The 14,699-nt window shown below is 40.6% G+C and overlaps 1 protein-coding gene across 1 annotated transcript in view; it reads left to right on the top strand.

The window, feature by feature from the left end:
• LOC134339400 (complement C3-like) overlaps nt 1-14,699 on the top strand; it is a 219,169-nt gene that overhangs the window by 71,956 nt on the left and 132,514 nt on the right. The window contains exons 14-16 of the mRNA XM_063035863.1: nt 931-1,095; nt 7,758-7,887; nt 14,197-14,268. Of these exons, the coding sequence (XP_062891933.1) occupies nt 931-1,095; nt 7,758-7,887; nt 14,197-14,268 (367 nt within the window). The remainder of the gene's footprint in view (nt 1-930; nt 1,096-7,757; nt 7,888-14,196; nt 14,269-14,699) is intronic.

The following is a 14,699-nucleotide window of genomic DNA, read 5'->3' as shown; positions in this document are numbered from 1 at the left end:
AATACCTTAAGATGCCTTATTAACTGATTCTGCAGCCAACAACGCATGTACATTAACAAAAGATTTTTTTGTTATTTTGATAAATTATATAATCTTGCAGGTTGTGGTGATGTGTGCTAACTAAGAAGAACTTGCACCGACTCATTTCACTATCTGCACACATTCTCTTCAGTGTGTGAGATTTCTCACTCTGTTTTGGACTTTTCTACTGACATACAAAGAAAAAACTGGACTCCAGACTCCCAACCCACCTCAGTCCCAATGCGTCCACTTTCACATAAAGCATTAAAAGTATTGGCTTCCATTGTGATCCATCAGATTTGGTCTAAAATTAACATTCTGAGATGTGCTTGATGGAAAGTCACTGGAACTGATGAAAATGTAAGATAATTACAGATTAGTCTTGAACAAAAATACTCTGAGTATGTTTCAATTAATAATGAGGGATGCAAATGAATTGTGAATGCTATAATTATTGCTAGCAAAATTATCAGCAATAAACTAAGTTTATTGCATTCATGTTGACTGACACCTAGTGAATATTTCAAAATGAAAGGTTTATGCCACATTAATTTCTCAATCATGTCAGTCCATTTATTAACAATGACATATTTGGCTTCCCTAATTGCCGTTGGTGAGAATTTGTAAATGCAACAAGCTGTTTGACAAAACTGAAACTGTAGCTCCTGGACACCAGCAATCCCAAGTGGACAATTGAAAATAACAGGAGTTTGATAAAGAAAATCTATGCAATTCATATTGCTGTGAGTTTGGGAAGGGCTTAGAAGTCAGAATTTTTAAATTGTCATGTTGCCCTGATCACAATTTCTAGGGATGTAATTTTAATAGGCAGAGCCTACTAAATTTGCTGACAGTCAACAGAAACTATTGTTTCAGCCATAACCTATTATTTGTGACATTTTATCCTAGCTGAAGGTTTCTAGTGCAAATCCAAATGATGACAAGAAATTATACAAACCTGGAGATGGGTTCACATTGAAAATAACAGGTGACCCTGGTGCAAAGGTTGGACTTGTTGCTGTGGATAAAGCAGTGTTTTCACTGAGTAAGAAGAATAAAATAACACAGAGCAAGGTGAGTCATTTTCTAAATGTTTCTATCTAGAAATTACGCTTGATAGGCCTACAAGAAAACACTTATCATTTGAGTTTCCAACAACTTGTTTCAAGAATGTTGCTCACAATAAATTTCAGTAGGTACATTTAATGTCAGAGAAATGTATACAATATACATCCTGAAATTCTCTTTCTTAGCAAACATCCATGAAAACAGAGGAATACCCCAAAGAATGAATGACAGTTAAATGTTAGAAACCCACAGCCCCCCCGCAACTCCCCCTCCCATGCACAAGCAACAGCAAGGCAATGACCCACTCCCCCACCAGCAAAAAACCATCGGCATCCTCCACCGAGCACTCAAGCGTGCAGCAAAGCATTAATAACGACACAGACCTGCAGTACCCAAAGACCACTCGTTCACCCGGTAATTCGACATACAACATACAGGCTCTCTCTCACAGGAAAAAGAAGTTTACCCATTTCACAGCAAGAGGGGAGGCATAACAAACAACTTGCTGATTTATGATGTTAAAAGTCTGTTGCGTTGCTTTTCTGAGCTCTGTGCCCAGAGAGTCTCTGGACACACAGCCCAAGGCAGCTAACCCGTTGCACTTGATGTTACGTGTTCCCCCGCGACGCTTTGGCCGGGGGCACCAGCCTTGAATCAGCCAGTCTCCAGAGCCATGAAAATCCAGCACCCTGAAGGCACACTAGTTTTCCAGGCCGTGTCCTTGGGATATCAAAAAGCGGCCGGTCGTGAGGCCCTGAGAGTGTCCCATTCATGCAAAGAGCCAAAGTCAGAGTGTAACTCCAGGTCAGGGTCTTCAAAAGAATTACTTGTGATTGATCTAGTTCCTGAATGAACAAAGGAAGGCTGAATGAAAAATGTTCTGCGCTCAGTGAGTGGTGAATCTTTGAATTCTTCGCCTGGAGGGCTGAGTTATTCATTCAAAACAGATGTATAGGCTCCTGGATATTAAATCATATGGGAAATAAGCTCGGAAACGGTGCTACAGTAGGTAGTCAGCTGTAATCCTCAGGAAAAGCATAGTTCTGAATGATCTACTTCATCTCCTTTTGTGTGTTCTTCTGGTCTTTAACACAGCAATCCATTTGTTTTATGGTCACCAGTGCTCAATGATATCTTTTATGTCCGTCTTACTTAATTAGTTAGTTTTAGATTTTGAAGGTGATCTTGTAGGCTTTGAACCCTTAGCTGGATTTTTTATCAGCCCAAGCAAGATCACTAACTCAACAGGTCGGTAATGTGATTGTTATCTTCCGGTCAGATGGTGGTGTGTTCGGTCACAGCGGCTTCTATGGGTTCAACAAAAGGTACTGCTGTCCTATTTAAATCTATTTTTTAATGATCCCAAGATCCTACTATACATTGAGAACTTAAGGTACTGTAGCTCTACCACATCAGTCAGTTGCTTGTTGATGGAGAAAATGAAGGAGTTGCGCATCATGCTGCGGCCTGAAGCAAAGAAGGCGTACAGTCTAACAGCAGGTGACTGTCTTGGTTGATTTCCTGTGAGCACAAGACAGTTTTGGACATTGTTAACATGAAATGCCGCAAATTCAATTCACTGACTTCTTGGCGGTGGTCAGGGGCAGATGGCGGAGGAGCTGCATGGCCTTGGTCATAGCAAGAACTAGGCCTCAGGCCACGGTATCACTTGTTCACAGCTGCCAGGAGAGAGAGCCGTTGGAGTCAGTGTGTTCCTCTGGAGAAAGTGTGGGCTGATGTCGAGGATGGAGTCCATACTGCCTCCCCAGTGTTCGCTCGGCAGAAGACAAGCTCTATTGTGGATTTATGCAGAGTTATGCAGCGTTAAAGGTTCAGGCCAGTTCCGCGAGTTGACGACCATGTCTTGGCAGCAGAATTTGGACGTTTAAAGAGAACATGCTCTACCTTAGTTCAGTGTGTGCTTGCGTGTTGGATTCCTGTTCTGATTGGATTCTCATCTAGCATCCATAAGGCCATAAGATAAAGGAGCAGAATGAGGCCATTTGGCCCATCGAGTCTGCTCCGCCATTTCATCATGGCTGATCCTTTTTTTTTCCCTTCTTCACCCCCACTTCCCAGTCTTCTCTCCATAACCTTTGATGCCGTGGCCAATCAATCTCCTCCTCAAGTACACCCAACGACTTGGCCTCCACAGCTGCTTGTGGTAACAAATTCCACAAGTTCACCATTCTTTGGCTAAAGAAATTTCTTTGCATCTCTGTTTTGAAAGGGTGCCCCTCTATCCTGAGGCTGTGTCCTCTTGTCCTAGACTCTTCCACCATGGGAAACATCCTTCCCATATCTACTCTGTCTAGGCCTTTCAACATTCGAAAGGTTTCCATGAGATTATCCCCACCCCTATCCTTCTAAATTCCAGCGAGTGCAGACCCAGAGCCATCAAATGTTTCTCATATGATAACCCTTTCATTCCCAGAATCATCCTTGTGAACCTCCTATGGACCCTCTCCAATGCCAGCATACCTTTTCTTAGACAGGGAGCCCAAAACTGTACACAAGCTGAGGCCTCACCAGTCCCTTATAAACTTCAGCATCTCATCCCTGCTCTTATATGGAAATGAATGCTAACATTGTATTTGCCTTCCTCACCACCGACTCATCCTGCAAGTTAACATTTAGGTATTCTACACACGGACTCCAAGTCCCTTTGTAGCTCAGATTTTTGGATTTCCCTTGTAATTGTAACTGCACTCACTTCTCTTCCCTCACACCATTCAACCCCTAGGATGCTACACTGCTGGTATTGGCCACAGTGAAGACTGATACAAGGTGCTCATTTAGTTCACCTGCCATCTCCTTGTCCCCCACTATTATTTCTCCGGCCTCATTTTCTAGTGGTCCTATATCCACTCTCCTCTGCCTTTTATTTTTATATACTTGGAAAAAGTTTTTTCTCTCCACCTTGATATTTTTGCTAGCTTGTTTTCATATTTCATCTCTTCATTCCTAATGATTCTTTTAGTTGCTTTCTGTAGATTTTTAAAAACATCCTAGTCCTCTATCTTCCCTCTAATTTTTGTTTTGTTATATGCCCTCTCTTTTGCTTTTACATTAGTTTTGACTTCTCTTGTCAGCCATGGTTGTACTATTTTGCCATTTCAGTGTTTCCGTGTTTTTGAAATACATCTATCCTGCACTTTTCTCATTTTCCACAGAAACTCAAGGCACTTCTGCTCTGCTGTCATCTCTGCCAGCTTCTCCTTCCAAATTACCTTGACTGACTCTCTCTCATACCACTGTAATTTCCTTTACTCCACTGAAATACTGTTGCGTCAGACTTTACTTCCTCAAGTTTCAAGCTGAACTCAATCATACTGTGATCACTGTCTCCTAAGGATTCCTTTATCTTAAGCTCCTTAATCACCTCCAGTTCATTACATAACACCCAATCCAGTATAGCTGATCCCCTAGTAGGCTCAACGACAAACTGCTCTAAAAAGCCATCTTGTAGGCATCCAACAAATTCACTCTCTTGAAGCTACCCAGACGGAATATAAGGTGTTGTTCCTTCAACCTGAGTGTGGCTTCATCTTTACAGTAGAGGAGGCCGTGGATAGACATGTCAGAATGGGAATGGGATGTGGAATTAAAATGTGTGGCCACTGGGAATGGGATGTGGAATTTTAATTCCACATCCCATTCCCATTCTGACATGTCTATCCACAGCCTCCTCTACTGTAAAGACGAAGCCACACTCAGGTTGGAGGAACAACACCTTATATTCCGTCTGGGTAGCCTCCAACCTGATGGCATGAACATTGACTTCTCTAACTTCCGCTAATGCCCCACCTCCCCCTCGTACCCCATCCGTTATTTATTTATATACACACATTCTTTCTCTCTCTCTCCTTTTTCTCCCTCTGTCCCTCTGACTATACCCCTTGCCCATCCTCTGGGTTCCCCCACCCCTTGTCTTTCTCCCCGGACCTCCTGTCCCATGATCCTCTCATATCCCCTTTGCCAATCACCTGTCCAGCTCTTGGCTCCATCCCTCCCCCTCTTGTCTTCTCCTATCATTTTGGATCTCCCCCTCCCCCTCCCACTTTCAAATCTCTTACTAACTCTTCCTTCAGTTGGTCCTGACGAAAGGTCTCGGCCTGAAACATCGACTGTACCTCTTCCTAGAGATGCTGCCTGGCCTGCTGCGTTCACCAGCAACTTTGATGTGTGTTGCTTGAATTTCCAGCATCTGCAGAATTCCTGTTGTTTATGTACAAAATATTCACTTTCCCTTTCATAAAGCCATATTCCAAATAAACATACTTTCACAATAACAATCCATAACTAACTTCACAGTTCTGAAGATTCATTCTTTTGGGTGGCACTCTGTTTCTTTCCAGATGGTGCCTCTGGACCTGTGGAGTGGCATCAGGCTTGGTTGGTGTCTTGTCTAAGACAACATTCTCAGTTTCCAGTCTCAGGTTGCTTTCAGTACATCATTACTGAGATACAAGTCCAGAGACTGTAACATGGTCATCATGTTGGATGTGGTCAACTCGGGTGTGTTCTTTGGTTGAGCATCCAGTATCTGGTCCACATGATGTCTCCATGTCTGATCTCCAACATTCACTGTGTACATCAGTGGTCCAGTTCTTGTAGCTATCCTACCGGGTGTCCACTTGTCTTTGCGATAATCACACACTGGGATGTCTTGTCAATATCGAAGCTCCATGCTGATTTACTTGGCAACTAGTTGAACTGTTTATTCTGCACTCCTCTCCGTAGATCTGGTTTCAGAAGTTCTGTGCAAGATCCCTGTTCATGAACAACATTGCAGGTGTTTGATTTGTTGTCGCATGAACAGAGTTCCACTACACAAAAAAGAAGTTATCCACCTTGTGCTGTGTAGGTATGTCCTCCTTGTCCATAGCTTTAATGGACTTCTCAAAGGTTTGGAAAAACCTTTCAACTAACCCATTCACTGCTGGGTGGCGAGGAGCTAACTTGAAATGTCTGATACCATTTTTCTTTATGAACAGTCAGAATTCTTCTGATGTTGTCACTCGCAATTTGTTTAGGTAAGCCATTTCTGGCAAAGATAGTTCTCAGAGCAGAGACAGTCTTTGCTGATGTGGTTGACTTCATTGGTATGACCTTCGATCACTTCAAAGGAGCATCCACAGCAATCAGAAACATGGAGTGAATGGCCCAGCAAAGTCAATATGCACTCTCTGCCATAGTGAAGATGGCCACTCCCATGGGTGTAATGGTGCCTCTGGGGATGCATTTTGAACTTTTTGGCATCCCTAACAGCTTTTGTCCAAGTCTTTGATCTGTTTATCTATTCCCTTCTCAAACACCTTCTCACTAGCACTAAGCAGCTGTGACAGCCTCTGGTTAGTGCTAACAGTTGGGCTGCTGTTCCTTGTTGATGTCACACTGAGAGCTTTGACTGAATGCCAGTCTAGTTGGATTTTCCTCAACCATTCACATCTGAAAAGTGCTAGCCCTCCACTTTTCAATACATAATGGTTTAACTGCTGTGTTTGGTCTCCATACATCACATTTGCCTTCAGTTTGCCGTTGGGAGACACTTTTTCACCCATGGAAGTCTTTAGCATCACTGAGGCCTTCTCTAATGATATCTTAGAGAACAATCTGTTGTAGTCAGCCTCTGGAATGATAGACAAAGCTGACCCTGTATCCAGCTCCATTTTCAGTTCTACACCAGGCACATCTATCGTGATGCAGATGATTTTGTGATCTGTTTCAGTAATGCTAGGCAGTTCTAGGCATGACAGTTCACTTTTGTCAGACTTTATGTTGACTGACTGTGTTTTACATTTGGTAACTTTATGCATTTCCTTAGCTTTGTGCATGAGACTTTTCACTCAGTTGTGCTTTTTGTCTGCATGGCATATTCTCTCTATGTGACCTTGCCTGTGACATTTTCTGCAGACTTTTTCTTTAAACCAACATTTGCATCAGAGGAGGATGTGCCACATCGATAACAACTTCAACTTCTTGCACTATTCTGGGACATTTTGTGCATTTCACATTCTAATCTCCTTTTCTGTCATTCTCTAATGATATTGCAATGGTCAGTGCCCGTGCTAAGATTAGGTGTCTTTCGTCCAGTAGCCTCATTTGAGTGCTTTGACTATGCCTGCCATATACAAACCTATCCCTTAATGCAACAGGAAATCCATCTCTAAAGTCACAGTACTGGAAAGGTTTACGCAGTTATGCAAGGTATTCAGAAATGTTTTCATCTTTTGGCTGGTTCCTTTTGTAAAATCTAAATCTCTCACCTATTGCCAGTGGTTTACGGCTCAAGTGACTTTGTAAAATTTTAACAATTTTGTCAAACATTTTGCTTACTGGTTTTTCAGGGGTTACTAGGTTGCGTAAGACACTGTACGTCCTCGCACCTATTAAGCTAAGAAGTGCAGGGGCTTTCTTTACCTCTTCCACGTTGTTCGTGGTACAATACAGTTCCACCTTCTTGAGGTATATAGGGAAAGGCTGAGGGAGAGAAATACATAAACAGCTTTGCATGTGCAGACAACAGATCAATAAGTAGTGCTAAGGGGGGTATGTCATTACTCTAAAAGAAACAGATCCATGCATATCTACTAACTGAATTTAGTTTACTTCATTGTGTTTCCCACTTCATTAGTGTGCTTTTGTGTATGTTTATTTTATTACAGGTCTGGAATGTGGTGGAGAAGAATGATATTGGTTGCACTCCTGGAAGTGGTAAAGATTTCCTCGGTGTTTTCTCAGATGCGGGATTAGCCTTTGTAGCGAGCACTAACGTCAAGACTAAAACAAGAACAGGTGCTGGTTTCTGGAACTCATTTTTAAATTAATGTTTTATTTAAGTGAATGTTGTGTTAATGCTGATTTTATGTTTATGATAGGTACTTCTTTAGAGATCATGCAGGTAAAGATATAAGATAATAGCCTGTAATTGTTACCCATGATGACTCCCAATTATCCACCTTTAGGTCCCATTTCTGATTCAGCAACTGCCCCTTAGTAATGTAAGTGAAAATATTCCTAGTCCCCATAGATATTGATAATAGCAGTTTTCCCTTGCCACGCTCTTTATATATCTATAAATTGTCAAAAGTATTTAGAAAAATCATAGAAACATAGAAAATCTACAGCATAAAACAGGCCCTTCGGCCCACAAAGTTTGCCCAATGTTCAGCACTACATGAGTAGGAGATTGAATCTGTCAATTCAGTTGTTTTGTAATTGTCATTGATCACTTTCATATGTTGTTTTCCATCAATTGAATCAATCAATTTCCCAGACAAATCCCTGATAATGAGTGTCTGCAACCATGATGTCATATTATCTTAGATCATATGTCCATATGGATGGCCACCAATATCGCCTTTTGTTAGTGTTATAATATCGTTCGATTCTCGCACTGTCTCAGCCCACCAGCTGCTGAAACTTTTAGTCCTGTCTTTGTTACATTAAGACTTCCCTATTTGAATGGACTCCTGATTGGTCTCCCTTGTTTTCCTTCCCTTCAACCTGTGCTCTGTTGTTCATGTCCTTCAAACTAAGCCTTATGCTAACCTAAGCTAGCTCTTGATTAAATAACACATACTAATTCAGGAGAGTCTGCAAATGTTGGAAATTGCAGACAAAATGCTGGAGAAACTCAAAGAGTCAGGAGGCATCTGTGGAGGGGAATAAAAAGTCGATGTTTCAGCCTGAGATCCTTCATCAGAAGAGTGTGGAAAAAAAATAAGAAGGTAGAGCTCAGGGATTGTCCAGAAGGTGTACAAGCTGATAGCCGATAGATGGAAACAGGTAAGCTGGAAGGTTAGTGCACGGGGGAGCAATATGAACTAAGAAGCTGGGAGGTGATAGATAGAAGAGCTAAAGGGCTGAAGAAGGAGGAATCTGATTGGAGAGGACAGTAAACCATGGAAGAAATGAAAGGAGGAGGTACAGATGAAGTGAAGAATATGCGAGAGGAACCAGAATGGAAGATGGAAAAAGAGAGAAGGGGGATGGGAGAGAAATTGTGGGGTTAGAGAAATCGATGTTTATGCCATCAGATTAGAGGCTGCCCAGGCAGAATATGATGTGCTGCTAATGTGAAAATTCTCATTCTTGTTTCCTTATTCTTCCCATCTTTACTTTCCACTAAAACATTTTGGTTCAGTTCTGGTCTCTAGAGCAGCCCTGCTTTGAACTGCTTCCCCACTGCTGGCTGCTCTCTCTGCTGTCATGATGTTGCATTCTACAGATTCCCCCCTTAAGGTGATTCTTCAAACCAACCTTGGCCAAGTATTTAGTCATATATCTTCAATATTATTGCTGTTTTGGGCCTTATAAATGCAGATTGTTGATACTATTAATGTCATTAAAGAAATGCTCACCAAACAGTTTTAAAATCAAATAAATGTAAAAACATTTTTCAAAAGCATATGACACATCATGCCCTCTTTGGCTACCAGTGAAGCTTTATCTATGCCATTCATAAAATTGATTTGTTATTGGCATCTGTACTGAGAAATAGTGAAAAACTTCTGTTTGCATGCAATTGAAGCATATCATTCCATACACTAGTACTTTGAGACAGTAAAAAGGGAAACCATAATGCAGAATATGGTGCTATAGATACAGAGATAGTGCAATGCAGGTGAACAGACAAAGAACAAGGGCTATGATGAGGAGGACTTAGTGTGTAAGCGGTCCATTCAAGATTTGGATAATGGGGTAAATATATTGAGAGGTCTGCAATCTCTCACCAATTAAACCATTTGCTCTTCACTTGTCCTGCTGAACTAAACCATTTCAGCTCTGTCCTCACTTTTCAGCTACCTAGCTGAAATTGATATCCTAATTGATCATAATAAGTCCTGTTCCAGATGAAGAATCCTGATGAAGTGTCCTGGCCCAAAACATTGATTCTTTATTCTTTTCCACAAATTATACCTAACCTGCTGAGTTTCTCAAAAGTGTGTGTGTGTTACTCTGCATTTCCAGCATGTGCAGAATCTCCTGTGTATATGATTATATTAAATTTACATGAGCTGCATAATTATCTCTTGAGTATCTATTTTTAAATGTCATAGGCTTGTGAATTCCATTCAGACATTGAAAGTATAGCTTATTTATCTAATTTGCTTTTGACAGATTTACAATTGTTAATTGAGCCCTTTGTTTATTTTGGCCTGTCTAACCATTAATGCAATGTATTATTCACTCACATTGAGCATTTGTTTCATAAATCCCTTTCCAAAGGCAGTGAAATGATGTCATTAGATCAGTATGTAATCCATACTTCGTTCAGTTAAGACATAGATTTACCAGTTCAATTAGGGTGGCAACTTGTTGCAAACTGCTCTCTACAGATCCATATATTATCATAATCATTCTATTCTTTTAAATCTAGATTCAGTGACCTAAAAATAAGTAGTGACATTCTTTTATGTATAGTCTTCAGATTATTGCCTACTTATGCTGTGCTTTCCCTGTAACTGTTATACTTTATTCTGCATTCTGTCATGATTTTTACCTTGTCCTAACACCAGGTACTGATGTGAAAAAATGCTGTATATAGATGGCATTTGAACCAAAGTTTTTAACTATACCCTGGTACAATGTTACAATAATAATCCAATTTACCGAAGTTCCATCATGCCCTTCTATTTCAGTCTGATTATTAATCCCCCCCCCTCAAAAGTTCAATAAATTATTAATAATTTAAAACCATTACAGGGACATATAAATAGTTGCCTCAAAGCGGGCCTGATATAGTAATTGGCTTCCTTTCTTTCTCAATCATTATTAATTTCATGAAGCTGGTAAAGGGGTGTTTGGAATGATTTGGAATGATGGTTATTACAAATTTGGCACCCAGAGGTAAATTAGGACATGAATCAATTGTATAAAAACATAGAACATAGAACATAGAATAGTACAGCACAATGCAGGCCCTTCGGCCCACAATGTTGTGCTGACCTTTAAACCCTGCCTCCCATATAAACCCCCACCTTAAATTCCTCCGTATACCTGTCTAGTAGTCTCTCAAACTTCACTAGTGTATCTGCCTCCACCACTGACTCAGGCAGTGCATTCCACACACCAACCACTCTCTGAGTAAAAAACCTTCCTCTAATATCCCCCTTGAACTTTCCACCCCTTACCTTAAAACCATGTCCTCTTGTATTGAGCAGTGGTGCCCTGGGGAGGAGGTGCTGGCTATCCACTCTATCTATTCCTCTTATTATCTTGTACACCTCTATCATGTCTCCTCTCATCCTCCTTCTCTCCAAAGAGTAAAGCCCTAGCTCCCTTAATCTCTGATCATAATCCATAGTCTCTAAACCAGGCAGCATCTTGGTAAATCTCCTCTGTACCCTTTCCAATGCTTCCACATCCTTCCTATAGTGAGGCGACCAGAACTGGACACAGTACTCCAAGTAAAACGAGCTAATTTAAATACATTCTGATCCATCTAAAGGTACTGGGGAAAAAGAATCTAGTTCTACACCAATCTTTATTAATCCTCAATAGTGCATCAAGAACCTAAGTGTGGATTGTCCTTCAACCCTAGATTTTGATTTTATTCCTCAGAAATGGTGCATTTGGCCACTTAAGCTCCTTTTTAAAAAAAAATTCATTTGCTCATGACCAGTTTAGAGCATAAGACCATAAGACATAGGAACAGAATTAGGCCATTTGGCCCATCGAGTCTGCTCCACCATTCAATCATGGCTGATCCTTTTTCCCCTCCTCAGACCCACTCCTTGGCCTTCTCCCCATAACCTTTGATACAGTGTCCAATCAAGAACCTATCAATCTCTGCTTTAAATACACACAATGATCTGATCTCCATACCCAATTGTGGTAACAAATTCCACAAATTCATCACTTTCTGGTTAAAGAAGTTTCTCCACATCTTGGCTTTAACTGGACGCCCCTCTATCCTGAGGTTGTGCCTTCTTGTCCTAGATCCTCCACCATGGGAAAAATCCTTTCCACATCTACTCGGTCTAAGTCTTTCAACATTCAAAAGATTGTAATGAGATCCCCCCTCATCCTTCCAAATTCCAGCAAGTACAGACCCAGAGCTATCAAATGTTCCTCATATGATAACCCTTTCATTCCTGGAGTCGTCCTTGTGAACATCATCTGAATCCTCTCCAATGCCAGCACATCTTTTCTTAGATGAGGAGCCCAAAACAGTTCACTATACTCAAGGTGAGGCCTCATCAATGCCTTATAATGCCTCAGCATCATACCTCTGCTCTTGTATTCTAGACCTCTTGAAATGAATGCTAACATTGCCTTTGCCTTCCTCAACCCCGACTCAACCTACAAGTTAACCTTTAGGGTATTCTGCACAAGGACTCCCAAGTCCCTTTTTATCTCAGATTTTTGGATTTTCTCCCCATTTAGAAAATAGTTTGCACATTTATTTCATAGGCAATAAATACCCTGCGTATCTTTTCCAATGTTGTATTTCATTTGCCACTCTGTTGATCATTCTCCTAATCTGTCCAGGTCCTTCTGCAGCCTACCTCTTTTCTCAGCATTAGCTGCCCCTCCACGAATCTTTGTATCATCTGAAAACTTGGCAACAAAGCCATCTATTCCAGCAACTAAATCATTGATATACAGCATAAAAAGAACCAGTCCTTGCACTGACCCCAACGGAACACCACTAGTCACTGGCAGCCAACCAGAAAATAATTGTTTTATTCCCACTCTCTGCCTCCTACTAGTTAGCCAATGCTCTAAACACGTTAGTAACACTCCTGTAATACTGCAAGCTCTTAACCTGGTAAGCAGCCTCAGGTGCAACACCTTGTTAAAGGTCTTCTGGAAATCCAAATATACAACATCCACTGCACTTTCTTTATCTATCCTACTTGTAATCTCCTCAAAGAATTCCAACAGGTTCATCAGGGAAGATATTCCCTTAAGGAAACCAAGCTAACTTTGTCCTATCTTGTCCTGTGTCACCAAGTACTCCATTACCTCATCCTTATCCATTGACTCCAACATCTTCCCAACCACTGTGGTCAGGCTAGCTGATCTATAATTTCCTTTCTGCTGCCTTCCTCCTTTCTTAATGTGTGGAGTGACATTTTCAATTTTCCAGTCCTCTGGCACCATGCCAGAGTCCAATGATTTTTGGAAGATCATTACCAATGCCTTCACAATCTCTACCGCTACCTCTTTCAGAATCCTAGGCTGCAGTTCATCTGGCCTGGGTGGCATGCACCCTTAGGTCTTTCAGCTATTTCAGCACCTTTTCCCTGGTAATAGTAACTGCACTCACTTCTGTTCCCTCACACCCTTCAATATCTGGCACACTGCTCATGTCTTCCACAGAGAAGACTGATGCAAAATACTCATTTAGTTCAGCTGCCATCTCTTTGACCCCTGTTATTATTTCTCTGGCCTCATTTTCCAGTGGTCCATTATCGATTTTCATCTCTCTTTTATTTTCTGTATACTTGAAAAAGCTTTTACTATCCATTTTGATATTGCTTGCTAGTTTGCTTTCATAATTCATCTTTTCCCTTCTAATAATTCTTTTCATTGCTCTCTGTAGATTTTTAAAAGCTTCCCAATCCTCTGTCTTCCCATTAATTTTTGCTTTGCCTTCTCTTTTGCTTTTACATTAGCTTTTACTTCCCTTGTCAGCCATGGTTGTTCTATTTTGCCATTTGAGTTTTTTTTTTGTTTTTTGAGTACATCTATCTTGTTTTTTCCACATTTTTCCTGGAAACTCACGCCATTGCTGCTCTGCTGTCATCCCTGCCAGCATTTCCTTCCAATTTGCATTGGTTAACTCCTCTCTTATACTGTAATTTCCTTTGCCCCACTGAAATACTGCTATGTCAGACTTTACTTTCTTCCTATCAAATTTCAAATTGAACTCAATCATATTGTGATCACTGACAGGTTCTTTTCCCTGCAGCTCCCTAACTTATTTCCAGTTAAGATGGTTGAACAGTTTTCCCAAAAACAAACATATGTAAAAATGGGTATATTTAGTGTGTGCATTTGTGTTTGTAAAATTGAATTTTATTTAATAATAATGGATTCATAGGGATGCAAATAACAGTCACATAATGCAAATGTTTCAAACATTTATTGCAGAGCTGAAATGTCAACAGCCAAACACACGCAGGCGTCGTTCAACAACTCTGGGGATGGTCAAGTCAATGAAATGTATGTATTTCCAATTTAACAAACGGTTCATCGACATAAATCATATTTGTAGAGATTGTTTACATGGCAGCTTTTTTCAAATGGTGGTAATTCAATTAAAATGTAATGCAACAGAAGTGAGTTTAAAAGTAATAATTAACACTTAAAGGAGAAAAATGTGCTAAACTTTGATATTAGTTGTGTATTGTGAGATGTATCATCCTGAGCCTGTTCTTACATCCAATCTTATCATATCTTCATTCAGTCAAGGCTGGTCCTGCTGTTCATTGGCTGTTTTAGGATGAGTACTTATATGGTATGACTGAAATATACCATTAAAAGGAAGGTATAACATACTTGAAAAATATATTGGGATGTTTTTAACAATTGGGTCTGCTGTGTCATACCTCAAATAAATGAAGGACTGAGTACTGCTATAGAGATCCAGTTTA

Source organism: Mobula hypostoma, chromosome 29, assembly GCF_963921235.1.
Source record: "Mobula hypostoma chromosome 29, sMobHyp1.1, whole genome shotgun sequence".
In the NCBI taxonomy this organism is placed as follows: domain Eukaryota; kingdom Metazoa; phylum Chordata; class Chondrichthyes; order Myliobatiformes; family Myliobatidae; genus Mobula; species Mobula hypostoma.
This window is presented reverse-complemented; position numbering and strand designations above follow the sequence as displayed.